The sequence below is a fragment of the Spermophilus citellus genome (assembly GCF_964194105.1).
Source record: "Spermophilus citellus genome assembly, chromosome: 18".
In the NCBI taxonomy this organism is placed as follows: Eukaryota; Metazoa; Chordata; class Mammalia; order Rodentia; family Sciuridae; genus Spermophilus; species Spermophilus citellus.
In genome coordinates this window covers 56143994-56171197 of record NC_138200.1, presented here as the reverse complement: position 1 = coordinate 56171197, position 27204 = coordinate 56143994, and the positions used below count along the sequence as shown (strand labels likewise).

General features: G+C 41.1%; 1 protein-coding gene across 1 annotated transcript in view; it reads right to left on the bottom strand.

The window, feature by feature from the left end:
* The window catches only part of PMFBP1 (polyamine modulated factor 1 binding protein 1), a gene marked incomplete at its 5' end in the record, with an annotated part of 51564 nt that overhangs the window by 12772 nt on the left and 11588 nt on the right, over positions 1–27204 (bottom strand). The window contains 7 exons of the mRNA XM_081274695.1: positions 1614–1842; positions 3229–3386; positions 3470–3596; positions 12507–12617; positions 15384–15554; positions 21084–21302; positions 23850–24098. Coding sequence (XP_081130821.1) covers positions 1614–1842; positions 3229–3386; positions 3470–3596; positions 12507–12617; positions 15384–15554; positions 21084–21302; positions 23850–24098 — 1264 coding nt within the window. The remainder of the gene's footprint in view (positions 1–1613; positions 1843–3228; positions 3387–3469; positions 3597–12506; positions 12618–15383; positions 15555–21083; positions 21303–23849; positions 24099–27204) is intronic.

Genomic DNA, 27204 nt, shown 5'->3' with positions numbered 1-27204 from the left:
TGAACCCAGGTCCTTGTGCACGCTAAGCACAGGCTCTGCCCTCGAGTTACACCTCCAGCTACAGATCACAGGAAGGTAAGCTCACACTGGGAACTCAGGAAGAGGGATCCATGTGGGTTAGGATATTTATAGATGGAATTGTGGAGGGACAGAGTTGATTGGGCCTTAGAGAAAGGAGAGTGGAGCTCCAGGTGTGGGACTATTAGAGTGAATGCACTGGATTGGGGGAGAATAGCAAGGACTGTTTGATTGGAAAAGAAATGGAGGAATGGGGCAATGGAGTTGAGTAATGGGGTGGATTAGAGGGGGCTTTGGAGGACCATGAAAGCCTGAGAGAAATGTTTAAACTTGATTCAGTGAGAAGGGACTTAATACAAGGGAAAGATGGGAATGCAATATTCCTTTGCCACACACCCTCACTCCATGGGGCAGGCACCCAGGGCTTACTTGGGAGAAGCACCCAAGTAGGTTCTCACTGCAAATCCTTTATGCTAAATATATTCCCTCGTCTGAACGTTGCTCTCTCATTCCCTCTTCCAAGTTTCCTACCCTGAGATCCTAGAAGAAGGATGGCCTTATTACCAAAATAAAGGCGTGCCTTGGAAGAAGGAGGGAGGAGGATTTAAAAAGCATTGGAAGGAGCTGGGGATGTAGCTCAGTGGTAGAGTGATTGCCTAGTATGTGCGAGGCCCTGGGTTCCATCCCAGCACTGGACCAAAAAAAGTGTTGGAGAGATAGGTTGTTTTGGAAATGCCTAGTGAGAGGAGGAGGTGGGTTGGCTCAGAGGAAGTTGTTCTCCAGAGACAAGACTCACCACTGCTGCAAAGCCAGGATAGGGGTTCTAAGTTTTGGAGGCATCAGCAGGGAAACATAGCTCTGGAGGAAGAGGGGAGCTCACAAAGCATGAAGGAGGAGAGGAGGAAGGTGGAGCACAGGTAGAGTCTTAAGGGATGGATGACTGTAGTTAGAGCAGGGGAAAAAAAGAGAAAAAGTGGTGAGATTTGTGGAAGAACAAGAGAAAAACCCCTGAGAAATGCGGGTTCGGGTGCAGGCAGCTAACAGCCTCTGGAAATACAGAGTTGAAGGAAGGTGGGGAAGCAAGCAGGCTTTGGATCTTCTGTTGAAATTAAAATGAATTCACATGACATAGGATTTATCGTTTTAAAGTGTACGATTCAGTGGGTTTTAGCATACTCACAACTCTGCGTAACCATCACCAATATCTAATTCCAGAACATTTCATCACCTCCCAAGAAACCCTGTACCTAAGGCAAGAAGTTATTGGTGACCTGAGAAAGCAGCCTCCTCAGAGGGCCACTGACCCCAGTGCAAGATGTGCAGAAGGGAACGCGTTTAGAGGCAAAAAGGAAAGAGGGTGTTGAAGACCAGGGTGGTTGGGTGAAATGTGGGGTGAGGGGCCAGGGTCTTCGTCTGAGAGGGCTGAGAGAATGGTGGAAGTGTGAGTTCAGCAGCTGCTTTTCCAAGCTGTGGTGGCTTCCAAGAGGAGGTAAGCTTGGGGTTGAGTGAGGAATTCAAGGGGACCCTGAGACGCCGGGGCTGATGTAGCCCCTCGGGGTGGAGGCATGCTGGGACGGTGCCTGTTGGGACCTCACCTGCCAGCCTGTGCTGCTGTTTGGTGTCCTCAAGAGCGTCGCTCAGCTTCTGGATCTCGCCTTGCAGGGCCGCGTACTCCATCCTGGCTTTCTCCTTGAAGGTAATTTCGAGTTCCCTCATCAGGCAATGCTGCTCCTCCATCTCCACCTCCTTCTTCAGGAGGCTGTTCTGCACCTGCGCCAGCTTCTTCTCCAGCTCGTTCAGCATTTCATCTTTTTCTTGGAGTAACTGAGGAGAGCAAAGTGGGGGTGCTGAGAAAGGCCAGGAGCCGCCGCAGGTGAAGTCAGCCAGAGATGGTCCTGGGCCCTTATCTGAGTCATGTTCTCGCTAGCCTAGATGCTGCAAGATCCTCCCCACTGTGCTCCCAGCCACCACCACTGGTCCCCTTCAGGCTACTCTCAACGCCGATAGTTGTTCTGCTTCTGCTCAGAACCCTCCACTGCCTTCCATCTTACTTAGAGAATGGTGAGATGGGATGCGCATGATCTGGTCCTGCCTTGGCCTCGTGTCTGGCCTCACCTCCTGCCATCTTACCCCTCCTGCTTCAGGGACCTCTTGGAGTGCTTCCAGCAGATCCACCGTGGGGCCTTTGGAGTTTGCTATGCTTTCTGCCTGGAATATTCTTCCTCAAGACCTAGCCTGGGTAGTTCCCTCTTTTCATGCAAATCTCTGCCCAAATATCACTATCAGAGAGGTACTTCCATTACCACCCTGGGTAAAACAGTCACCAAGCTGTTTCAGGAATTATCAGTCCCTAACTTCCATATATCAGCATGACATATTAATTTCGTTATTTATTGTCTGTCTCCCCACACTAGAATGGGAGGTCCACAGTGGCAGGGACAATGCCTACAACAGTGGCTTGGCATATATTGTAGTGCTCAAGAATATTTTTGAATGGATAAACGAATGACTCAGAGCTCTTTATCCAGGCTCTTGGTTCAGTGTGGCCATCTCTCCAGACACCTCCATTTTGACTAGTGGATTTCCTCCATGCCTGGAAACATAGAGTTTTAATGACTGGCCAGTCAGTCAGCTGGATTATTTTTAAGAGCTTGGATAAAAGTTCAGAGTTGGAATAGTACTGGCTATAAAAGCTTGTACCGGCTTCCCAACCTTTCTGTTTCTAGTTCCATTTCCAGGCTCTTCCAGGAACTTGATTTATGTTGGCAGTTACTGATCTTCTAGGGCAGAGCTCCATTAACATTTTCAAACTACCCCATCTGTGTATTCTTAGGATATTTTTAATTTTCAAAGGTGAAATTCACAATAAGGCTACACATTATTTTTATAGCATTTTCTTCTGCTATCAAATGCTAAGGTAAGGGAGCAATGCAAGAAGGGAGTCTCACCCTCTCTTGCGGCCGTGCAGCGCTGGGGAAGAACATTTTTCTTATAGCTCTTATAGAGTTGGTGTCTCTATTATGACCCCTGCATGGCCATGTCCTTTTATTACGTGCATAAGGAATACCAAGGAAGCACTGGAACCGTGCCTGCGCCTAGGAGCCCTCAGTCTGTCTCCTGAAGCAATTGCAGCAGGTGGAGACTCAGAATGGGCAGACCCAAGGCCTGACCTCACACCTGCCCCTGAGGCCTCAGGGAAATGGGCCTCACCTTTTCTTTCATGATTGCCAGCTTCTGGGTCTCAGTGAACTGCAGCTGCAACTCCTGCAGCCGGTGCTGCAGGAGGGCAGACTCTTTGTCCTTCCTCTCCATGTGGGTGGACGTCTCCTCCCGCAGCCCATGCAGGTCCAGCTCCAGCTTCATCATGTCTACACGGGGCAGGATGGGGTGGCTTGCTCAGAGGGAGCTCCACCTCCTTCCGGCTCCTGCTGCCCACCAGCCCTGGCTTTACCCTTCATGATGTTTTTCTTCTGTTCTGACACAGCCTCCAGTTCCGTGCTCAGGTCCTTCACGAGGCTCTGGTACTCCTCCACGTGCAGGCACTGGCTGTCTTTCTGTTCCTGCAGGTGCTTCAGTATCTGGCAGTAAAAAGAGCAGGGCAGGATGAGGACATGGGGGAAGAGCGCTTTCTAAAATGCAAGATGCCCAGAGCAACCAGGAGAGACAGGAGGCTGGGGAGCAGGATGGGAATGACTGCGGATGGTATGTGTTTCTTTTGGGATGTTGAAAATGTTCTGATCAAAGAACACATGGATTTTGGCCTTTGAATCACCTCTTTAAAAGCCCCCTTTTCCTGCTGTTGGGCAGAATCACAGCCTCTGGGACAGAAGTCTCTGTGTTTCTCCTTTTCTAGCAAGATATTAGGTCCATGGATCCAACATGGCGGCGGGTGCGGAGAGATCAAGTCTCTGACCCCTTCCGCTGCGCGGGCATAGGGAGTCATAAACTGTCTAAATGCTGTTTGCTCAGGATCACTAGGCAATGCTGAGCTGACATGGATCTGGGGCGAACAGTCTGGGCCTCTCGGAACACACACCGAGCCCGGATCGGCTGCATTCAAGCTCCCGTTCGCCTGCTTCTCGTGACTCAGCACTAACGATCCCGCTGAAATAACTGGTCGGCCCTTCTGAACTTACAGAGGTAAAAGCCAACCGAGCCTTCATAGACAGTGGCCACAGGATTGAAACAGGGCTTGGGAGACACAGTCAGGACCCACCCGTTGCATTGGTCACCCGGCAAAGGGAACGAAGGGACACCATTTGCATGGGATACCACCATGGCAGAGAACTGACGTCACGGGCGGAGGAGATAACTTCATTGAAACCAGCGGCGACAGGTGTGTAATCCCCTAGCCATCCCTCTCCACACAGCAGGGAAACCTTAAGGGCCCCTCCCAGTTCTCCTGTGAGCGCGATAGCCAGACTGAGGGAATCAGGAGTAGCGTGGGACTCGCGGCGCGGAACTCCTGGCTACCGCTCCCACCAGTGCTGACAACTGAGGTCCCTTGCACCAGCTACCGGGGGCGTGGCTACCGGAGGGCAAGCAAATTCGCTGGGAGTTCTCAGCCCCAAGCTCTACAAACTTAGGGTCTGAGGGAGGCAAACAGGGAGAATGTGCCCAGGCGTTCATGAAAACAGGGCTCCCAGGAGCAGCAGAACTGGCGTGTAGCCAGTATTGTGGTGAGCATCACAGGTGAGCGGGGCCTGGCTTGAGGAAACACAAGAGGAGGCACTCAGGATTGGAGACCCGCCCAGTCTGGGAGGGCACAGTGATTGGTTCCCACCTATTGAGAGGAGAAGCTTGGCCCAGTGGGCACAGCTCCACCTACTGGAAGAGAAGTTAATCTAACTCTATGACTGCATTTATTATTATTATTTTTTTTTTCTTAATTTGGGTTTTTTTTCTTTAATTTTCATTTTTTTTGTTGTTCTTTAACTCTTTTTTTAATGTTTTTAATTTTTAAATTTATTTTATTTTATTATTATTATTATTATTATTATTTTAATTTTAATTTTCTTTTTTATTATTATTATTATTTAAAAAATTTTTTTCTTTCTTTCTTTATTTTCTATTTTTTTCTTTTGTCTTCTCATTTCTTTTCAATATTCTTATTCCCCCCTTCCTTGAATTCTACCTGCCTACTCTCATTCTCTTTAGTGACTTCTTCCCTTCCCTTCTAATATCTTTCCTCCCAAGCATCAAATAAATTTATAAGAGTAAACAGTAACTCAGCAGTCAAACAGAACAAGAAGTAACATGAGCAGCATAAAAAATCAAGGAAGAAAAGGAGTACAAACAATGCAGGACAGCCTAAATATTTAGGAGGACCTAGAGTCATCAGAAAAATGGTCATATAAAGAACTCAAGGAATACCTTAGACAGATGGAATGGAACCTTAAAGAGGATACGAGACAGCAAATCCAAACAGTGAAAGAACACATTGAAAATGAATTACATAAACAGATAAAAGAAGAAGTTAAGCATCTTTATTAGGAGATAGAGATTATAAAAAAAATCAAACAATAATTCTAGAAATGAAGGAAACGATAAACCAAATTAAAAACTCAATTGAGAGTATCACTAACAGAGTGGAGCAAGTAGAAGCCAGAAAGTCAGATAATGAAGACAAAATATATCATCTTGAAAAGAGTCTAGCCAACTCAGAAAGGCTGGTAAAAAATCACGAGAAAAACATCCAAGAGATATGGGATAACATAAAAAAACCAAACTTATGAGTCATCGGGATAGAGGAAAGTACAGAGATTCAAACCAAGGGAATGAGTAACCTGCTGAATGAAATAATTACAGAAAACTTTCCAGAAATAAAAAAGGAAATGGATATACAAATTGTAGATGCATACAGGACACCGAGCACACAAAATCACAGTAGACCAACGCCAAGACACATTGTTATGAAGATATCCAATATACAGAACAAAGAGAAAATATTAAAAGCTACAAGAGAAAGGAGGCAGATTACATTCAGGGGTAAACCAATAAGGTTAACAACAGATTTTTCATCACAGACGCTGAAAGCGAGAAGATCCTGGAACAACGTATTTCAAACACTGAAAGACAATGGATGCCAACCAAGAATTCTGTATCCAGCAAAATTAAGCTTCAGGTACGACAATGAAATAAAAATCTTTCATGATAAATAAAAGCTAAAAGAATTTGCAGCCAGAAAACCAGCATTGCAAAGTGTCTTGAGCAAAACACTACATGAGGAAGAAATGAAAAACAACAACCAAAACCATAAGTGGGAAGTGCCTCGGTAATGACAGAGGGTGGGGGGAAAGCTAATCATGGAGAAACAAACTAAATTAAAAAAAAGAGAAAGAAATAATCAAACATGGCTGGCAGTACAAACCATATATCAATAGTAACTCTAAATGTTAATGGCTTAAACTCTCCAGTAAAGCGACATAGGCTGGTAACATGGATTAAAAAAACAAATCCAACAATATGTTGCCTCCAGGAGACACATCTGATTGGAAAAGACATACACAGGCTGAAGGTGAAAGGTTGGGAAAAAATATACCATGCACACGGTCCTCGTAAGCAAGCAGGGGTGGCCATCCTCATATTAAATAAAATAGACTTCAAGACTAAGTTAATCAAAAGGGATAAGGAAGGACATTATATACATTTAAAAGGAACCATTCACCAACAAGACATAACAATTATCAATATTTACGCACCAAATAATGGTGCTGCGACATTCATAAAACAAATTCTCCTCAAGTTCAAGAATCAAATAGACCACAACACAATAATTATGGGTGACTTCAACACACCTCTCTCACCATTGGACAGATCCTCGAAACAAAAGTTGAATAAAGAAACTATAGAACTCAATATCACAATCAATAACCTAGACTTAACTGACATATATAGAATATATCAACCATCATCAAGTGGATATACTTTTTTCTCAGCAGCACATGGATCCTTCTCAAAAATAGACCATATATTATGCCGTAGGGCAACCCTCAGTAAATATAAAGGGGTGGAGATAATACCATGCATTTTATCTGATCATAATGGAATGAAACTGGAAATCAATGATAAAAGAAGGAAGGAAAAATCCTACATCACATGGAAAATGAACAATATGTTACTGAATGATCAATGGGTTACAGAAGACATAAAGGAGGAAATCAAAAAATTCTTAGAGATAAATGAAAATACAGACACAACATATCGGAATCTATGGGACACAATGAAAGCAGTTTTAAGAAGGAAATTCATCGCCTGGAGGTCATTCCTCAAAAAAAGGAAAAACCAACAAATAAATGAGCTCACACTTCATCTCAAAGCCCTAGAAAAGGAAGAGCAAAACGACAGCAAATGTAGCAGAAGGCAAGAAATAATTAAAATCAGAGTGGAAATCAACGAAATTTAAACAAAAGAAACTATTGAAAAAATTAACAAAACTAAAAGTTGGTTCTTCAAAAAAATAAATAAGATCGACAGACCCTTAGCCATGCTAACGAAGAGAAGAAGAGAGAGAACTCAAATTACTAACATACGGGAAGAAAAAGGCAATATCACAACAGATGCTACAGAAATACAGAAGACAATTAGAAATTATTTTGAAAACCTATATTCCAATAAAATAGAAGATAGTGAAGACATCGATAAATTTCTTAAGTCATATGATTTGCCCAGACTGAGTCAGGAGGATACACACAATTTAAACAGACTAATATCAATGGATGAAATAGAAGAAGCAATCAAAAGACTACCAACCAAGAAAAGCCCAGGACCGGATGGGTATACAGCAGAGTTTTACAAAACCTTTAAAGAAGAATTAATGCCAATACTTTTCAAGTTATTTTAGGAAATAGAAAAAGAGGGAGCTCTTCCAAATTCATTCTATGAGGCCAATATCACCCTGATTCCGAAACCAGACAAAGACACCTCAAAGAAAGAAAACTACAGACCAATATCTCTGATGAACCTAGATGCAAAAATCCTCAATAAAATTCGGATACAAAGGCACATCAAAAAAATTGTGCACCATGATCAAGTAGGATTCATCCCTGGGATGCAAGGATGGTTCAATATACGGAAATCAATAAATGTTATTCACCACATCAATAGACTTAAAGATAAGAACCATATGATCATCTCAATAGACACAGAGAAAGCATTCGATAAAGTACAGCATCCCTTTATGTTCAAAACTCTAGAAAAACTAGGGATAACAGGAACTTACCTCGACATTGTAAAAGCTATCTATGCTAAGCCTCAGGCTAGCATCATTCTGAATGGACAAAAGTTAAAGGCATTCCCTCTAAAATCTGGAACAAGACAGGGATGCCCTCTCTCACCACTTCTATTCAATATAGTTCTCGAAACACTGGCCAGAGCAATTAGACAGACAAAAGAAATCAAAGGCATAAAAATAGGAAAAGAAGAACTTAAATTATCACTATTTGCAGACGACATGATTCTATACCTAGAAGACCCAAAAGGGTCTACAAAGAAACTACTAGAACTAGTAAATGAATTCAGCAAAGTGGCAGGATACAAAATCAACACGCATAAATCAAAGGCATTTCTGTATATCAGCGACAAAACTTCTGAAAGGGAAATGAGGAAAAACACCCCATTCACAATATCCTCAAAAAAAATAAAATACTTGGGAATCAACCTAACAAAAGAGGTGAAAGATTTATACAATGAAAACTACAGAACCCTAAAGAGAGAAGTAGAAGAAGATCTTAGAAGATGGAAAAATATACCCTGTTCATGGATAGGCAGAACTAACATCATCGAAATGGCGATATTACCAAAAGTTCTCTATAGGTTTAATGCAATGCCAATCAAAATCCCAACAGCATTTCTTGTAGAAATAGATAAAGCAATCATGAAATTCATATGGAAAAATAAAAGACCCAGAATAGCAAAAGCAATTCTAAGCAGGAAGTGTGAATCAGGCGGTATAGCGATACCAGATTTCAAACTATATTACAGAGCAATAGTAACAAAAACAGCATGGTACTGGTACCAAAACAGGCGGGTGGACCAATGGTACAGAATAGAGGACACAGAGACTGATCCACAAAGCTACAACTATGTTATATTTGATAAAGGAGCTAAAAGCATGCAATGGAGGAAGGATAGCATCTTCAACAATTGGGAAAACTGGAAATCCATATGCAACAAAATGAAACTGAATCCCCTCCTCTCGCCATGCACAAAAGTTAACTCAAAGTGGATCAAGGAGCTTGATATCAAATCAGAGACTCTGTGTCTGATAGAAGGAAAAGTTGGCTCTGATCTACATATTGTGGGGTCGGGCTCCAAATTCCTTAATAGGACACCCATAGCACAAGAGTTAATAACAAGAATCAACAAATGGGACTTATTTAAACTGAAAAGTTTTTTCTCAGCAAGAGAAACAATAAGAGAGGTAAATAGGGAGCCTACATCCTGGGAACAAATTTTTACTCCTCACACTTCAGATAGAGCCCTAATATCCAGAGTATACAAAGAACTCAAAAAATTAGACAATAAGATAACAAATAACCCAATCAACAAATGGGCCAAGGACCTGAACAGACACTTCTCAGAGGAGGACATACAATCAATCAACAAGTACATGAAAAAATGCTCTCCATCTCTAGCAGTCAGAGAAATGCAAATCAAAACCACCCTAAGATACCATCTCACTCCAGTAAGATTGGCAGCCACTATGAAGTCAAACAACAACAAGTGCTGGCGAGGATGTGGGGAAAAGGTTACTCTTGTACATTGCTGGTGGGACTGCAAACTGGTGCAGCCAATTTGGAAAGCAGTATGGAGATTCCTGGGAAAGCTGGGAATGGAACCACCATTTGACCCTGCTATTGCCCTTCTCGGACTATTCCCTGAAGACCTTAAAAGAGCGTACTACAGGGATACTGCCACATCGATGTTCATAGCAGCACAATTCACAATTGATAGACTGTGGAACCAACCCAGATGCCCTTCAATAGATGAATGGATAAAAAAAATGTGGCATTTATACACCATGGAGTATTACGCAGCACTAAAAAATGACAAAATCATGGAATTTGCAGGGAAATGGATGGCACTAGAACAGATTATGCTTAGTGAAGCTAGCCAATCCCTAAAAAACAAATACCAAATGTCTTCTTTGATATAATGAGAGCAACTATGAACAGAGCAGGGAGGAAGAGCAGGAAGAAAAGATTAACATTGAACAGAGACATAAGGTGGGAGGGAAAGGGAGAGAAAAGGGAAATTGCATGGAAATGGAGGGAGACCCTCATTGTTATACAAAATTACATACAAGAGGAAGTGAGGGGAAAGGGAAAAAAAACAAGAGGGAAAAATGAATTACAGTAGATGAGGTAGAGAGAGAAGATGGGAGGGGAGGGGAGGGGAGGGGGGATAGTAGAGGATAGGAAAGGTAGAAGAATACAACAGTTACTAATATGGAATTATGTAAAAATGTGGATGTGTAACCGATGTGATTCTGCAATCTGTATTTGGGGTAAAAATGGGAGTTCATAACCCACTTGAATCTAATGTATGAAAGATGATATGTCAAGAGCTTTGTAATGTTTTGAACAACCAATAAAAAAAAGAAAATGTTCTGAAATTAGATAGTGGTTGATGGTCATTCAACCTTGTAGATATACCCCCCCCCCAAAAAAAAGGATGAATTTTATGGTTTGTCAATTATATCTCAATTTTAAAAAGTTTTTGGAAAAGAATAATTTAAAAAAAGAATATGGCAGACTTCTCATGCCCACACAGAATGTGCACAAAAGACTAGTGTGGGTCTTCGAGTCCCCTGTAGTGCCTGCACTGGGTCACTCCTATGCTTTCCTCCCTGCAACAGGCAGTCATTGATGGCGCATCTACTACGTGCCGGGCACTGTCCTTGGTGCTGACGACAAGTGGCGTGAAGAACACAGATGCAAGTTCTTGCCTTCTGGTGGGGTGAGGCAAAGAAAAATGAAATATTGATAAGCACCACGGGAGACAGAGGAGGGCCAAGTGGGCGTGGAGGTGTGGGGGTGGGGCAGGGCATGTGTGTTGCAATTTTAGGAGACGGATTGGCTTCCTGGAGAAGGTGGCCTCTGCGCAGGGACTTGCTGGAGGAGGGGGAGCCAGCCTTGCTGTATCTTGGGAAAGGCCTTGCAGGCTAGTGACAAGTTCTTGGAGGGAGGACATAGGGAAGCTTAGTGGGGTTAGAATGGAGCAAGGGATGGGGAGGATGGAGGAGAAGGGGAGGGAGTTCTGGGTGGTCACATGGTACAGGGCTTGGAGTTCCTCTGTAAGAACTTTGGCTTCTCTGCTGGAGGTCAGGGAGAGCCTTCTTTCTAACCCAGAAGGGGCAGGAATATGTGGCTGAGGATCAACAGCTGCTCATCTGGGCATCAGAGGATGCTGGGGAGGATTGTTTGTGTGGTTTCAGAGTTGACAGAAAGGAGAGCTACAGCATGGAGACAGAAGAGGCAGCAGGAGAACTACAAGGCCATCGCCAAGTGACCCAGTGCAGGCACTGCAGGGACTCGAAGGCTCACACTAGTCTGTGCCAATTGAGGGAAGAAAGAGGGCCACTGGAAGGATCCCATGTGGATCGTTGCATTCCTAAGAGAACATCCAGGTAGGGTGAAGGCGTGGACAGGAAATGTAAAAAGGTGGGGGAAGGTATTTTACAGGGAAGTTTGAATCATTTCAAAAGATGGGATGTCATGAGGTCTTGCCGTAGGTCAGGATGTGAACAGCATGGAACTGATATTTAAAATGAATATTGTCAGATATTTGTAGTTCCAAGGAAGAACTACAAAGTTGAATGCCCTCCCATCCCTTCATTCATCCAACTTTCTGGGATTAGGAAGTCCTGGGAAGGGAAGAGCCTCTGCTTCTCCCACCAGGGGATCCCTTGGAGCGCTTTACTCTCTCTGTCCCCTCTGCCCCATGGCAGCATCCTGCCTTGGCCTAAGCAGGCATATCATTGCCTGCCACACAGCATTAAGTTCAGGCATGACCTCACCTAGGGACCTGACCAAGTTTTGACTATTAGTTCATTGGATTTTGCAATTTGTTTGCATGGTATAAATGGTTATCCATGATTAGAACCCACCGTTGGCACTGCTTTGAAGTTTACAGAATCTTCGAGAAAAGGTAATGAATTTGCATTAATAATCTTTTCTAAATTTGTAACTTTTGAACTCTGGCCAGACACTAAAAGCCTGGATGGTCCTTCTTCATCTGCCAAGCCAACAGGAGCGCTGTTTATTTTAGAAGCTCTGTTTAGAAATAGGTAGAGAGATAGGTGCAATTCCAAAACCTAATGATGCCACAATCTTGGGGGACTTGGCATCGTCCCAGTATCCTTGTGGCAGGGCCAATGGTCCCACAAATATAAAATAAAATATAAATTATAATATAAATATAAAAAATAATCAGAAAAACCTGTTTAGCCTTCTCCCACCAGGCACAAATTAACCAAAGTGCCCCACCTTTTTGATGTCCTCACAGTCTTCTGCGGTACAGGGAGGATGTCTGTGGGTAGCTGTGTAAGAAGCAAAGTCTGCTTGTAATTTTATCAAAGCCTCTTCACGCTCCAGAACCTGCAAACAAGAACAAGTCAGGGTGAATGATCGATGCCACGTCTTTAAAAAATTTTTTTAAAATTTGTTTTAATTAGTTATATATGACAATAGAATTCATTTATGCACTTTGATATATCATATATAGATGGGATGTAATTTATCGTTTTTCTGAGTGTACATGTTGCAGAATTATTTTGGTCATGCAGATATCTATATATCTATATCTATACACACACACACACACACACACACACACACACATAGTAATAATGCCTGTTTTATTCTATTATCTTTTCTATCCCCATGTCTCCTCCCCTTTCCTCCCATCACTTTCCTCTAATTAATCTAATGTAATGCTAGTCTTCCCTAGTGCCCCCCACCTTATTGTGAATTAGCATCCGCATATTAGAGAAAACATTTGGCTTTTGGTTTTATGGGATTGGCTTATTTCACTTAGCATGATATTCTCCAACTCCAACTATTTACTGGCAAACGCCATAATTTCACTCTTCTTTAAAATTGAGTAATATTCCATTGAGTAGATATACCACATTTTGTTTGTTCATTCATTTATTGAGGGACACCTAGGTTGGTTCTGTAGTTTAGCTATTGTGAATTGAGCTGCTATAAACATTGACGTGGCTGCATTACTATAGTATGCTGATTTTAAGTCCTTTGGGTATAAAACAAGGAGAGGGATAGCTGGGTCAAATGGTGGTTCCATTCCCAGTTTTCAGAGGAATCTCCATCCTGCTTTCCATAGTGGTTGCACCAATTTGCAGGTCCACCAGCAATGTATGAGTGTGCCTTTTTCACCACACCCTCACCAACAATTTATTGTTGCCTATATTCTTGATGATTGCCATTCTGACAGGAGTGAGATGAAATCTTAGAATAGTTTTTATTTGCATTCCTCTAATTGCTAGAGAGGTTGAACACTTTTTAGAACACTTTTAGAATGGTATAGAATAGAGGACACAGAGACAAACTCACATCAATATGGTTATCTCATACTAGACAAGAGTACCAAAAACATTCACTGGAGAAAAGATAGATAATTGTGCTGGAAAAACTGGAAATCCATAGGTTGCAAAATGAAATTAAACCTCTGTCTCTAAGCCCGTATAAAAATCAACTCAAAGCGGATCAAAGACTTAGGCAATAGAATAGAGACCCTATGCCTAATAGAAGAAAAAGTAGGCCCAAATCTTCACCACGTCTTTTTAAAAAATATTTATATTTATCTGGACACAATACCTTTATTTCACTTATTTATTTTTATGTGGTGCTGAGGATCGAACCCAGGGTCTCACATGTGCGAGACGAGTGCTCTCCCACTGAGCCCCAGCCCCAGCCCCTTTATATCGTTGCTGTTTTTGCAGGGTGTTCCTTTCTGCAGCCTAAGTGTGTTGCATTGCTCTGTGATTTATTGTGCACGTCCTGTGGGGTGGGCAGGGAGAAGAAATTACGCTCTCAATGTTTTATCAAGGTTATCTAGGCACAGAGAGCAAGTTGCATCAAGTGCTTGGGCAGCCACATTTTGGAACTCCATCCTGAACTTCTTGTGGGGTCCACTTTATGAGTCAGAAGACAAATCTTGGAGGCCACAGTGGAGACTTGTGTCTATTTGATCAGAGGACAAGGTAGGTTCAGAGTTTGAGAATTAAGGAAGGAGGTTCCTTATGGGGTGGATGAAGGTGTATGTACTTTCTTTTAAAAAATTTTTTTTAGTTATAGATGGACACAATATTTTTTATGTTTATTTATCTTTATGTGGTGCTGAGGATCGAACCCAGTGCCACATGTGCACCAGGCAAGTGTTCTACCACTGAGCTACAACCCCAGCCCTGTTTTTTCTTTTTGAAAATAAATAAAAACATGAAATTTTTGTCTCATTGCCATGATTTTTTGAAGTTGTTGAAAAGAATTCAAACAAAACCCAAACCTTGAAAAAACGTGAAAATCTCCGCATTATTTTCTCTACCCTCTCTCATTTCTACAAAGGGAGTAGTATACTTTGCATTATGATAAAGAGATTTAAAGAAACAGGATTCTGTAACTTATTCTCAATCATGTATCACAAAGATCTGCTTCATCGTTTTTACCACCTGCATAATAAGCATAACTCTTTCAGCATTTCTTTCTTTCTTTTTTTTTGGTACTGGGGATTGAATTTAGGGGCGCTTGACCACTGAGCCACATTCCCAGCCCTATTTTGTATTTTATTTAGAGACAGGGTCTTGCTGAGTTCCTTAGTGCTTCATGTTTGCTGAGGCTGGCTTTGAACTCGCTATCTTCCTGCCTCAGCCTCCCAAACCACTGGGATTATAGGCACGTGCCATGTGCCTGGCATCTTTGAACATTTCTCTTAATCTCTTCAACCATTTACCTACTGATGGGTACTTAGGTTGTTGTGTGAGAAATTTTGAGTCTCTTTAGAATCTCCAACTTAATACAAAATAGCTCCCTAATAGCATGCCACAGAGAATATGAACAAAGGGTGAGGGCAAGTATATGTGACATTGCTTAAAAATATTTACTTTTTAGTTGTATTTGAACCAATACCTTTATTTAATTTATTTTGATGTGGTGCTGAGGATCAAACCCAGGGCCTCACTTGTGCTAGGTAAGTGCTCTACCACTGAGCCACAACCCCAGCTCTTATCTGTGACATTTGAGAATTCCGAATGAAAGATATTAATTTAGGTGACTCTTTCCCTCCTCTCTTTTCTCATAGTTTCAATATGGGTCTCTCAGAAAAATGTTCTAGAATGAGGAGCTTACCAAAGCATTACTGCAGGCCAGTTTATTTCGAAGCTCCTGGATTAGATCATCCTGCTCAGAGACCTTCTGCCAGACTTCAGACAGTCGCTTCATAGACTCCTGGTGCTCTTGAATCATGCAGGGAGAAGGGTATAGACGCACCTTTGAGTGGTCACCCTTGTTCTCAGGCTCCTGGGATATTTAAAAACGATGAGTTAGTTTTGTTTACAATTTGTGAGTTAACTTCCGAATTCCATGAGCATGGAAAAGCATATGTTCATATATGGGAAGCATGGTTTCCCCAACAAAAGAAAAAAAAAACAGTCACTAGTGCAGACACAGGGCCAAAAGTCCATCTAGTTATAGGAAAATGTTAGCCCTCTGGGACTCAGGTCCTGTCCTTAGTGACTGTCTGTGTCACCAGACTTCTGGGTGCCCTTCCAAGGATACTCTATGATATTTGTGCATACACAGGTGTGTATTTATGTAACCCCACTCGACAAAAGAGTTTTCTACATACTATTCCAAACTTTGTGTTTTCCACATCAGTATTTGTAGATCCATCTAATAATACCTTTAAAATTAATTCTAAATCAAACAAGTAACCATTTCTATGTTATTTTTCTAAAACACTCTACCGTAGACTAAATTTCTTTGACCATTACATCTTTTCTCCTATCTCTCTCGACTTTCCAGAGATGACAAACTGTGTGTATCCATCCAGAATTTATTTATATATTTACCTACTATAAAAGAATCTATAGAATATGGATTATGTTGGCTTTGTAAAGCACAAAGTGGATTTCTTAACTTTACAAGATATCTTAGGGATTTATCCAAGTTGGTCCTAGTGCTTCTCTAATGTCTTTTACAAAAATTGCTTTTTTAAAAAAATATTCTTTTTAGTTGTAGATGGACACAATATCTTTAATTAATTAATTAATTAATTAATATGGTGCTGAGAATTGAACCCAGTGCCTCACTCATGCAAGGCAAACACTTAACCACTGAGCCCAAACTCCAGGCCCTAAATTTTTTTTTTAAAAAAATTATTTATTTTTTTAGTTGTAGTTGGACACAACATCTTTATTTTATTTATTTATTTTTATGTGGTGCTGAGAGTCGAACCCAGGGCCTTCCTTGTACATGCTAGGTGAGCACTCTACTGCTGAGCCACAACTCCAGCCCCTTAAATTGCTTTTCTATGTATTTATCCAGTGTCTTACTGATGGCAATAGAGGTTATTTATAATATGAAACCGAAGTGGTTACTTTTGTCCATAAATCTTTGAGTACTTATTTTGGTAAATGTGTAGATTAAATCCATAGATGTAGGAGCTGCTAGTTCATATTTAAAACTTAGATGTTGAACAATTGTCCTTTAAAAGAAACTGTAATAGTAGATACTGATTAATTTGTTTTCTTTCCCAGAGCTGTATTTTTTTGTTTTAAAAATATCTATCCTAGATCATCTGAAATCATGCATGAAAGTCACTACCTTCCCAGTTTTCTGCACTGATAATGGGGTGAACTAATGCACATAGGAAAAAAAAGAGCAAAGAGTTCTAGTTTGCATGGTAGGTTCGTTTCCCATTAAACCTGCCTCTACCTGAGCCTTTCAGGCCAAGTTAGAAATAGTTCATGTTCACTGAGCGTGAAAGCTGCACATGAGCAGAAAGGCCATTCAGAAATCTAAAATTAACCACAAATGACATTTGTGTAAATAATTTAGTGTCTAAGAGGGCAAAGGCATCAAAACCATAACAGGAAAGTTAAAGAACAGGAAGAAGATATCCATAGGTTTTAATATCTTTTTAATACTTTGGGAAGGAAAATGGAAATTGATTTTAAAAGTAATAGAAGAAAAATTCTCAGAATCAAAGAAAAGTGTAGATCTTCAGATTAAAAGTCAGTTAAGTATTTTGAGGGGCTTAATGAAAGATAAAACATCCTTCATCTAAAAACCTCTCGAGTTCAAAGAGATAAAAACAGATGACCTACAGACAACAGAATGACATCCCCAAACTGATCTTCAGTACTGGGTGGTGGGAGACCATGCAGCACTGTCTTCAAAGGCTTAGGAGAAGATGCTTTTGAAAGTTTATCTATCCAGCCAAACTAGCATTCAAGAACGATGTCAAAATAAATCTCATTCAGACATGAAAGTATGGAGAAAAATTTCCACACACAACTGTTTCTGAAAGAATTAAGAAGAAATTATTACAGCAAAAGGAAAAGTTCAATAATACAGAAGAGGGATACACTGTTGAGCACAATGATGTGTAAAGTTTGGGTTTATTTATGATCTTAAAGAAGTAGACATTTTGTATGTTATAGGAACAGGTGAAAATATAGGTGAAAAGCTTTTCTACTCATATTAGGATAGCAAAATTCAGACATCACCATGAGACGAGAGCACAAAAATGTAAGCCATAAAATAATCCTATTTCTGAATATAAATGCAGAAAATAAAAATTTGACACTTTTTTTTTGAACTGGTTATTGATCTCAGGGGTACTTAACCACTGAGCCACATCCAGACACCACAGCAAGACACATCCAGTCTTGCTGAGTTGCTTAGGGCCTAGCTAAGTTGCTGAGGCTGGCTTTGAACTCATGATCCTCCAGCATCAGCTTCCCAAGCTGCTGGGATTACTGGTGTGCACTACCATGCCCAAACTTAAATAGTTAATTGTAAGTGAAGCAGTTTATTAAAATAACACATCATGAGTAGAATTTATTTCAGGGACATAGGTTATTTTGTATGTTTTGAAAATCTATTAATCTGATTTCCTTCATTAAAGGATAAGATGCTCATAAAACATCTGGTAAAATTCAACATTCATTTCTGATAAACATTCTTATAAGCTAGATATAGTCATACTTTTAATCTGAAAAAGGACATTAAACAAGAAGCCATAACAGGCATTAATATTAATATCAATATTATGCTTAATAGTGAAATACTAGGAACATTTCCTTTAAAGTAAGGAGCAAGGGCTGAGGCTGTGGCTCAGTGGCAAAGTGCTTGCCTAGCACGTGTGAGGCGCTGGTTTCGATCCTCAGCACCACCTGCAAATAAGTAAATAAATAAAAAAGTTAGGCATTGTGTTCAACTACAACTAAAAAAAATTAATAGGAAAAAAATAAAAAAAATTAATAAAGTAAGGAGCAAAACAAAGACACTGTGTTCTACATTGTTCTGAAAGTTCTAGTTGGTGCAGTGAGATAGAAAATAAGTTGTATAAACCTAGAAAGTAAAATAAATTTGGAAAAATCCAAGATGTTCAACTAAAAACCCCATAAGAGAACTCAGTAGGGTGGCCGGCTGAGAGAGGTTTCCTACACCTCAGTAGTAATTCTTAAGATTAAATATATAAAAGTTTTTACTCATAAAACTAATGGCAACTATAACATATCTAGGAATAAACTTAGCAAGAAGTATGTGAAATCTATAAAGAAAAGTATAAAATCTTAGTGAAAGGGTACATCCGAAAATCAGAATAAAAGAACAAATATGTCACATTCCGAGGGCATGATAATTTCCCCTAAATTAATATATAATGTGAAAGTCAGTCAATGAAAGTCTAAATTTCATCCTGAAGAGATGTACAAAAATGGCTAAGAAAAATTTGAAATATAGAATAATGAATGAGGACTGGCTCTAAAAGGAGCTATAAAACATGTTATTGGTTAAAGTCACACCTGTAAGAATTGGAAAGTAAGAGCAAAAGAAAGGTACCCAGAAAGAGCTCTGTGTATGGAAGAATCAGTATTATGAATTGGTACCCAAATCAGTGGGAAAAGTTGGGATGTTCAGCTAATGGGTGTGGGGGCCATTATAGATCCACTTGGATAAATAAAATCAGAGACATCTAATTATATATAATGATACATATGCATGATATATATATATATTCCAGATGGACTAAGGATAAAAAACATAAAAATGCAAAACTTATAAAAGTGCTAAAAGAAAATATGAAGTAGACTTTCATAATCTTGGGAGTAGAGAAGAAAACCTAGGATCTATAAAGAAGGACTGACAGATTCAACTCTGCAAAAATTATAAAACTTTTGTATGGTGAAAAGTTCTACTCACAAAGTTAAATGAAAAGTTACAGATCACGGAAAAAAATATTTGCAGCATCCATGATAAAGCATTATTACCTGTAATATATTAAGAAGTCCCTATAAATCAACCCAAAAAAGACTAACAATCCAGTAAAACATGGGTTAGGGATGAAAACAAATAATTTGTAAAACAAAACTCCCTATGACCCATATGAGCAGTGGTCAATATACCCTCACATGTGGAGGTGACCGATGTGTCTCCCAGACTCCCTTTGGCAGTGAAGAACTTGCTGGCCCAGCAGCTGCCAAGGGCTGCTGCCAGGAATCAGCCCTTTCTGGGGATTGCCTGGGCAGAGGAAAACCGCTTGCTCAAGGTCACACCTCTCCCAGGGGCAGCCCACATCCAATAATCGATCAACATGGAGGTACAAAGGCCAGGTCCCTTTTGCTGAGCTTAAGACTGCTCTGGGGTTGCATCCAGTCCCACCCCACCCTGGGGTCGGCTGAGCCTTTGTTGAGACAATACAGCCCGACTTCTCTGGCCATCTCTCTTCCTTCCCCCTTCCTCTCATGGGGATTAATAACACCAGCTGTCCCTAAATGTCCTGCATGCTCATCTGTCTTGGAGTCTCCTTCCTGGGGAACCCAACCGGTGACTATTAGAACAAATGAAATGAAAATTATATAATAAAAAATAAGAAAACTCCCCCCCCTCCACCGCTCCACTCCTCAGTTTAGCACAACTTCAAAAGACTGAAAACAGTGTGAGAAGGTGTGGAGGGGAAAAAAACCTCTTTTAGTTATTGTTGACAAAAGCGTAAACTGGTAACATTTTTTTGTATATAATTTAGAAGTATTTTTAAACATTAAAAATAAGCATATCCCATGACCCAGCAACCATGCTTCGGAAATTACCCTGCAGAAATAAGGATGTTTATTACAACTTATTTGTAACAGAAAATAAAAAAAGTCAATAGATGGTACATCTAGAGGATACAAGTAGTAATGAAAATTGTTAAGATATGCATTTTAAAAGCTAGTTATGAAATCACATTTATAATGCCCATTTTTGTAAAAAGAGAGCCCTGGCCACTTACATATGTAACTACATCACGGAAGCCCTGGGGTTCCCAGCGCAGTGACCGAAGGGCAAGGCAGGCTGACGGCAGACTTTCACATTTAACCTCCATACTTTGGTCTAGAGAGTCTACACCGTTACTTGTGAAATTAAAATAATAATAATAATAATGAGAAAAGAAACAAGCCAGGCCCTTTGTTTCTTCCTCCTTACATTTCCTGGCCTTCTCCTGTTTGGTCCTGAAGTCATGGTGGCAGGAGTCCTGGGACCTGGAAGAGCTCACTACCAGACCTCCATGAGGACATGGAAGATTGGGGAGCTCACTGGCAATTCTCTTTCTGCTTTATTGGAAGTGGTGGCTCTTGATAGTCATCAGGGAACCCCAAAAGAGCTAAGGAGTAACCTTAAAGGAAACATGCAACCTGGAAATTAAAAAGCTGAGGGCTGCAAAATTCAAGGGCAGGAGCTGACCCCTGGTTGAGGGTTTGGATTTCTGGTGAAGGACCATTGAAGGGAACCATGCGGGGGCCGTTCTGCTTGCTGGGCTGAGGAGCCTGGTGTGCGTCCTACCTGACTGATGAGCCCGCTGAGCTCGCCTTCCAGCATCTTCACTTGGCACTCCAGCAACTCGATGTTGCTCAGGGAAGTCTGGTATTTATCCCTGTAGAGGTTCAGGCTCCTTTCAAGGGAGATGATCTTGTCCCCGGCCAAGGCAAGCTGCTCCTGTGCTAAATGGAGCTTCTCCCCTGCGTTCTCATGATTTCCCATTTCCTCCTCATAGAGAATCACCTGTTGGTGGAGGAACAAAACCACACAGAACCCGTGAAGCATCTAACCAGTAAAGGGCATGGTTGTCAGACCCTACGCAAAGCATTCCCAAGTCTAAACTGGAAACCCGGATGAAGGGAATAGGTGCAGTGCAGATCTAAAAGCCATGTGTGACATCAGGATGGGAATGATTAGAAACAGAACCAGGGACCATGCCTATTGCCCCCTCCGGCTGGCATGTGGTAAGAACACAATAAATACTTGTTGATGAGCAGGAATGGATTTGTACTGCTCCATTTTTTTTTAAAAAAAGAGCTTGAAATGCCAGTGCTTTTTTTTCCCCCTAGGAATTCTCTAGAGATCTAATTTGGAAAATGTAGAGTCCCTCATGTACGCTGGACCACAACAGTAAAGTTTCCAAGAGATGGTGGGGAAGCACAAACCAAAGATCCCCTGAGATTTTCATGATCCTGATTTAGATTTCTTTTCTTCTCAATCAATCAATCAATCAATCATCCATCTGACAGATATTTATTGAATGCTCATAAGCTCTACTTAGGTGCAGAGGGGATATATGCATATGAGAGAGACTCATTTCTCAAAGAGTTAAAAACTCTCATAACCTTGGGGGGATAGAATTTAAAATTAGCAAACAACTGTATACAGTTGAGTGTGCTAAATTGTATGGTTGGAACTACATGTCTTCAAGGAGTGAAGAGAAGAAGAATCATCATGGAAGACTTCATATTGGTTCCAATAGTCCAATGCTGATAGAGCACATTCCATAAATGTAAGCTCATTAAACTCATGGCCTTCCTGGACTTATTTAACTTGCCTCTCTATGTGCCTCCTGGAACTACCTCCTGAACTAACTACATGCATGTATTTATATCCTGTCTTAGGGTTCAACTGTTGGCCAAACCCAACCCTAGGCAGCAGTCTGATGCTTCTGTGTAACAAAGCACTGGGGGAACTTGGCAGAACACCTCAAATAAATTTTCCAATACTAAGCCAGGCATGGTGGTGCATGCCTGTATAATCCCCATGGCTCGGGAGGCTGAGACAGGAGAAGTGCGAGTTCAAAGCTAGCTTCAGCAATGGCGAGGCACTTAGCAACTCAGTGAGACCTTGTTTCTAAATAACATACAAAATAGGGCTGGGGATGTGGCTCAGTGGTCGAGTGACCCTCAGTTCAATCCTGGGTACAAAAAAAAAATGTTTTTTTCCCAACACTTTCTCAGTGTGGGGTCTGCGGCCGTGTCCATTACTTGCCAAATCCCATATCTACCCTTTCCTCCTCCTCTTTAGTAGCAGAACCTTGACTTCATTGGTGCAGCAATACCCCTCTAAAAGCTCCACTTTTCCCAGGCTTCCCAAGAACTAGCTATAGCCATGTGACTAATTCTGGCCAATGATACATGAATGAAAGTGTCGTGCAGGGTTTCTGGAAAGTGTCCTTAAAAAGGAGTGTGCCTTTCTTTCCATCCTCCCGTTCCTCTCGATTATGTGGAACAGGGATGTGATGGTTGGAACTCCACCAACCCCTGCAGGTGACCTAGACAATAGAAGCTATGAGCAGATGTGATGGCAAAACCTGGACTCTTTTGTGTAACCAGCCAATTTTAACACAGTTCCAATTTAGCTTTTTGAAACCATGGTTTATGCCACAGTCTTTGTCCCAAATTGTATGTTGTAGAATAACTCTTCTTTGTCCTTCCCTTCTCAATTCTTTTCAGCAAATTCTCACAGTAATCCCTTTAAAAAAATTCTGTATCTCCAAGGTCCCTCACAAACCCCTGGAGATGGTCTTTAAGCAACAACACCATCTAAAACACTCATTGGGATTTTCTTTGGATCTGGAGGAAGAAAATGCCAAGGGGAAACCCCCGGATATAAGAGTTTGCCCGTCCATTATACAAAACCATGATTCTATTGCTGTTAGTGCTACTGGCTTTAGTTTTGCTGCTTTTGAATTGAGTCTTGGGATTCTACAGGGATGCTATTCTTTGGTTGGAAAGGTATTGCCCTGGAACATGAATATAAATGAATGTCCAGAATATACTTAAGCTGAATTTATAGGATCTAAAACTCCAGTCCCCCCAAAATGATCTGGCACTTTCAATGATGGAATCAGACCCATTGTCTGGTTATCTTATCAACTGTGTAGGCGCCAGGAACTAATAATCATCAGAACCTGATTTTTTCTAAAAATAGTTGATATTATGGGTCTCATATCTTTATTTTTCTTTAATAGCCCTTGGCGACCTAGACTCTTTTTGCATTTAAATTGTGATGGTCATGGAATGAAGAGGATGGGCTCACCCACCAACAGATGCGCCATGCATGCTTGCATCCCACAGACCCACATGTGTTAGCCCTGGAGCTCTCATGTACTTATGCCATCCTGTTTAGTTTCCTTCTGCTCAGCTTCAGAAAGATCAAGAATTAAAGAGGGAAAGTTTGTAAAACCTGCCTGAGATGTTGCAAAGCTCCCCGCTGTAAGCCCCGTGTTTGCTTTCTAGCAGGGGTGGCCTGATTTCTGCATCTCCATAGTCAAGCTCACTGTACCTCATCTTCTTTCAGCTTGCAGTGATGGTGCAGTATAACCAGGTCAGATGTCTGCTTCTCCAAGATGGACTGGTACTGCAGGAGGGAGCAGTAGGAAGTCTGTAATTCATCGGTGCGAAACTCTAGTTCTCGCTGAAGGGCCAGCAATTTTTTCTTCAGTTGTTGGAGTTGCCTCAGATGACACTCTTTCGGTGACCCAAACTCCATCAGGGAGTCCTCGAATGCTAACATCTGGGCTTGCTGCTTCTTCTGCTGTACAGAGAGAAAAGGCTTTAGCTTGTCACTAAGAATGCAGGTTTTTCATCTGTTCAATTGTTCACATACACTTATCTACCCTTTCATCTTTTCATCCACAGAGAACTTACTAAACATTTCATTCTGGTCACAGGGAGATATGGCATTTCGTATTCCCACTCTGTAAGAAGGATTCAAAAGAAAGAATCAAGAGATGGTTCTTACCTGTCAGAAAGCTTCTTGTGAGGTCAAGAAAAAACACAAATATGTAAAGGATCTAGAGAGAGATATGTAATAACATGCTAATGTTTTGACCTCACATATAAAGACAAGATAATTGACTTGGAAGAAAATGGATTTTTGGGTCATGGTTCTTGGACCAAATTTGGAATACCTGGGTAAAGGAATACTGAAAGGAGTCAAGGGTAAGTTCTTAGGGGTTCTGGAATACTGGAGAATGGGGTGCAGAGAGAAGGAGATACTGTCAACATGTAGGCACTGCCTCTGTCTCTACCTCCTGGAGGTAGGTGTGACCTTGGAGAAACTGAGTGTGCATGTGGGTGGGGTGATTTCCATCTGCCAATCCACAACCTACCTGAAATGCTACTAGACTCACCCTGTAACCATCACATAACATCATTTTATGACAAGTTAATCATAATAGTCCTTCATTGTTAAGAAATACAGCTCAATGATTTGTAATCAATTTATAGAGTTATTCAGCTATCATTACAATTCTAGTTTTAGAACATTTCCATCATCCCTAAAATTCTCTCCTGCCCATTTGTGGTCACTAACTGTCTCTACCCCCACCTCTAGGCAGCCACTGATCTGCTTTCTGCATCGATGGATTTGCCTTTTCTAGGTGTTTCATACATGGAATTGTATAATACCTCATGTTTTGTATCCAGTTTCTTTCACTTGGTATAAGTTTTTGAGGCTCATCCAGTTTGCAGCAAGAATCAGTATTTAGTTCCTTTTCATGGTGGATAAAAATATCCACCCATTGGTGGGTATCTGAATTGTTTCAGTTTTAGCTATTGCGAATAATGCCACTATGAGCATAAACATACTAGCCTCTGTGGGATATAATGTTTTTATTTAATTAATTTTTAAAATTTAATTAAGTATATTGTGGTACATTTACTATATCAAGTACTGTACTAAGTAAGGGAGATAAAGCAGTCTTTGAAACAGAAAAGATACCTGCCTTCATGGAGTTTGCATGTAATAGGAAGAGAAACAAGATAAACCAGTAAATCATGGAGTGTATTAGGAGGAAAAAGTGCCATCGAGAAGAGTAAAGCAGGGAGGAAGATGAGGACTGTCAGGAGGGAGGAGTTGGTACCATTTTTATGGAGGACGACATTGAGAAGGTGATATTTGAGCCAAAACTTGAAAGAGGCAGGAGATGGAGCCTGGTAGAAATCTGTCACAGGAATACTCCAGAGAGAGAGAGAGAGAGAGAGAGAGAGAGAGAGAGAGAGAGAGAGAGAGAGAGAGAGAGAATAGCAAGTACAAAGACAAGAAAGTGGGAATGGGCCTGGTGGCATTTGAGGATCCCCAGGGGGGGTGCTAGCTACTCTGTTCTTCTTGGGGTAGAGAAAGTAAAGGGGACAAGGGGGACCAGATGAAGGGAGAAAGACAAAGGAGGTGAGGTCCTTCAGGGTCTTATGGACCATTATAAAGACTCCAAAGACTCATGTAGATGAAAAGCCACTGCAGGATAGTGAACAGGGAGTGACCTGATCTCCCTCAGATTTTACAAAGGACACACTGGTTGTTCTATTGAAAATCAACTGAAGATGAACTCCATTTTCTCTGGCAAAGACAGAAGCAGGGATACTGGATATGAGGCTACTAAAGGCAAGACAAGATGGCGGTGCAGACCAATGTGGTTGTAGTAGGGGTTGGGAGAAATGACTAGATTCTAGATATTTTGAAAGTAGAGTTTGCAGAATTCACTGCTGAGGTAGATGTCAGAGGGTAGGTAATGCTGGGCATCCACAACAGGATGACTTCAAGGTTTTGGACTGAGATAACTGGAGAGATGGAGCTTTAGTGGGAGTAAGCTGAGAATTGAGAGAGAAAAATCTTCTTTAGTGAGAGTGTGTGGTGGCAGCACAGATAAGGTAGAGAAGGCTCAGCCCAGCTCAGAACTGGAAAGACAATGGTTGGGTGTGTCAGTTCAATCTGAATTACTCTTTTCCACTTCCCCTGGAAGTTTATCTCATCCTAAATGACTCATAATTGATAGACAAAAATGGACCACTGTAGTCATCAGGCAAAAGAAATTCTAGGCAAAGACAAGCTGAACTCCTGGCCTGAAAATCTAGTGCATATGGCTAGAAGGAAGTTCATGAGAACTTTTTCCTAAGCTGAACAAAGTTGGATTTTGTATTTACTCTGTGTAGCTATAATTGTTAACATGTATGTTAGATATTATTAAGTGCTTTCCTTCTTTCCAAGATAAGAATGCTGCTATTCATATGGTATTGGCACCAAAACAGACTGGTAGACCAATGGTACAGAATAGAGGACATAGAGACTAACCCACAAAAGTACAATTATTTTATAGTAGACAAAGGTGCCAAAAACATGCATTGGAGAAAAGATAGCCTCTTCAACAAATGGTGCTGGGAAAACTGGAAATCCATATGCAACAACATGCAATTAAGTCCCTATCTCTCACCATGCACAAAACTCAACTCAAAGTGGATCAAGGACCTAGGAATTAAACCAGAAACTCTGTGTCTAATAGAAGAAAAGGTAGGCCCTAATCATCATCATGTGGGATTAGGCCCCAACTTCCTTAATAAGACTCCTATAGTGCAAGAATTAAAACCAAGAATCAATAAATGGTATGGATTCAAACTAAAAAGTTTCTTCTTAGAAAAAGAAACAATCTGTGGGGTGAATAGAGAGCCTACATCCTGAGAGCAAATTTTTACCCCTCACACATCAGATAGAGCACTAATCTCTAAGGTATATAAAGAACTCAAAAAGCTAAGCACCAAAAAACCCCCAAAAAACCAAGTAATCCAATCAATAAATGGGCCAAGGACCTGAACAGACATTTCTCAGAAGATGATATACAATCAACAAATAAATGAAAAAATGT